Source organism: Phaethon lepturus, unplaced genomic scaffold (genome assembly GCF_000687285.1).
Source record: "Phaethon lepturus isolate BGI_N335 unplaced genomic scaffold, ASM68728v1 scaffold32359, whole genome shotgun sequence".
Taxonomy (NCBI): Eukaryota; Metazoa; Chordata; class Aves; order Phaethontiformes; family Phaethontidae; genus Phaethon; species Phaethon lepturus.
Window position 1 is genome coordinate 3,950 of NW_010561820.1, and position 1,340 is coordinate 5,289.

General features: G+C 57.0%; 1 protein-coding gene across 1 annotated transcript in view; it reads right to left on the reverse strand.

Moving 5' to 3' along the window:
- Nucleotides 1-680: 680 nt before the first annotated feature.
- The window catches only part of NEURL1B (neuralized E3 ubiquitin protein ligase 1B), a gene marked incomplete at its 5' end in the record, with an annotated part of 6,308 nt that continues 5,648 nt past the window's right edge, over nt 681-1,340 (reverse strand). The window contains one exon of the mRNA XM_010294101.1: nt 681-925. Within this exon, the coding sequence (XP_010292403.1) occupies nt 681-925 (245 nt within the window). The remainder of the gene's footprint in view (nt 926-1,340) is intronic.

Here is a 1,340-nt window from a genome sequence, read left to right on the forward strand (position 1 = left end):
TCCCCAGCCAAACGTCCCTGCTCTGTCACAGTCACAGACAGCAGAAGTTGCTTTATCCAAGTCCGGACCAGCTTCTCCGTGTGCCCCAGAAGCCTGTTCAGGAGAGCGAAACCCAAACAAGTGAGAACCTGGCTGTGCTACTCTTTTGGCCTTAGCTAGCTCCCCTTACACAGATGAATGTGTCATTTCCAGATCAGCTTTGTCCACTTTGAACCCTCCCACTGGGCCATATCCTAATTTTGTTCCACCACAGCACAAGCACCTGGCAGCAGCCCAGAGCTGTTGGGGTTTTGGGGTTGGGAAGCCCAGTGGCACCCGGCCCTGACCAAGTGGCAATCTCCCCTTCCTGACCCACACCACAGCGAGCCTCCTCTGGAGGAGAAGGAAAAAAAGAGCCTTTGTACAGGAAATTTCTCATCTGCAGCTGGGTTGGGTCCAGACCGCGATTCCCCGGGTTCGCCCGTGGGCACACAGCCTGGCCGGCATGGCTGCTGTGCCCTTTGGCCCACATGATCCTCAGCTCAATTTTATCCCTGAATTGTGCCCTACCAGTCAAATTAAGGAAACACAGATAACGAGCCACTTGATAACGACTGACCAGCACGATAACCCATAAGCAGGGACGGAAAGGCATGGTTACTGCTAGCGGCGTTCCCCCTTCCTACAGCCCGAGCCGGGCACTAAGGGCGGTATATTTTAATAACATCTTTGATGACCCGTCGGCAGATTGGGCAGCAGGCGTTGAGCTGCTTCTTCAGCTTAAGACCGCAGGTGTTGCAGAGGCACATGTGTCCGCAGGTGTAGATCACCGTGTCCACCTCACTGTCAAAGCAGACGGTGCATTCCCCGTTCTTGCTGCATGATGGCTCCGGAGGGGGGAAGACGGGAGAGATTGGGGGGCTCAGGGGGGAGCTGGGAGCAGTCACTGCAGAAGAGGAGGAAGCAATGAGATCATTTAGTCACTGGGAGGGTGCAACCTGACACTGCACAACACACACACACTCAAGGCAATTTTTAAGGCTCTTCCTTCCTTAGTCATTACCTGGCTGGTTTGGCCAAACAAACGGTATTTTAATTGGTAGCACAGGTACAGCTCCGGGCAGAGCCTGCCATCCCCGTTCTACAGATGGGGCAAGCACAGCTCGCCTGGGCTTCCCCAAGCAGGGCTGTGATTTTGCACGCCCGTTTCATGGTGTGGGTGTGCAGAGCTCCGCTCTCCCCGAAGGAGCCGTGCTCCACACAGGGTGCTCCTGCGTCGCGCCAGCGCGGGCGGCTGCGGCACTGCACAACGGCAGCACGGGCAGGGGCCGGTGGCGGGCAGGGCACCCCAGGCCGTCTGG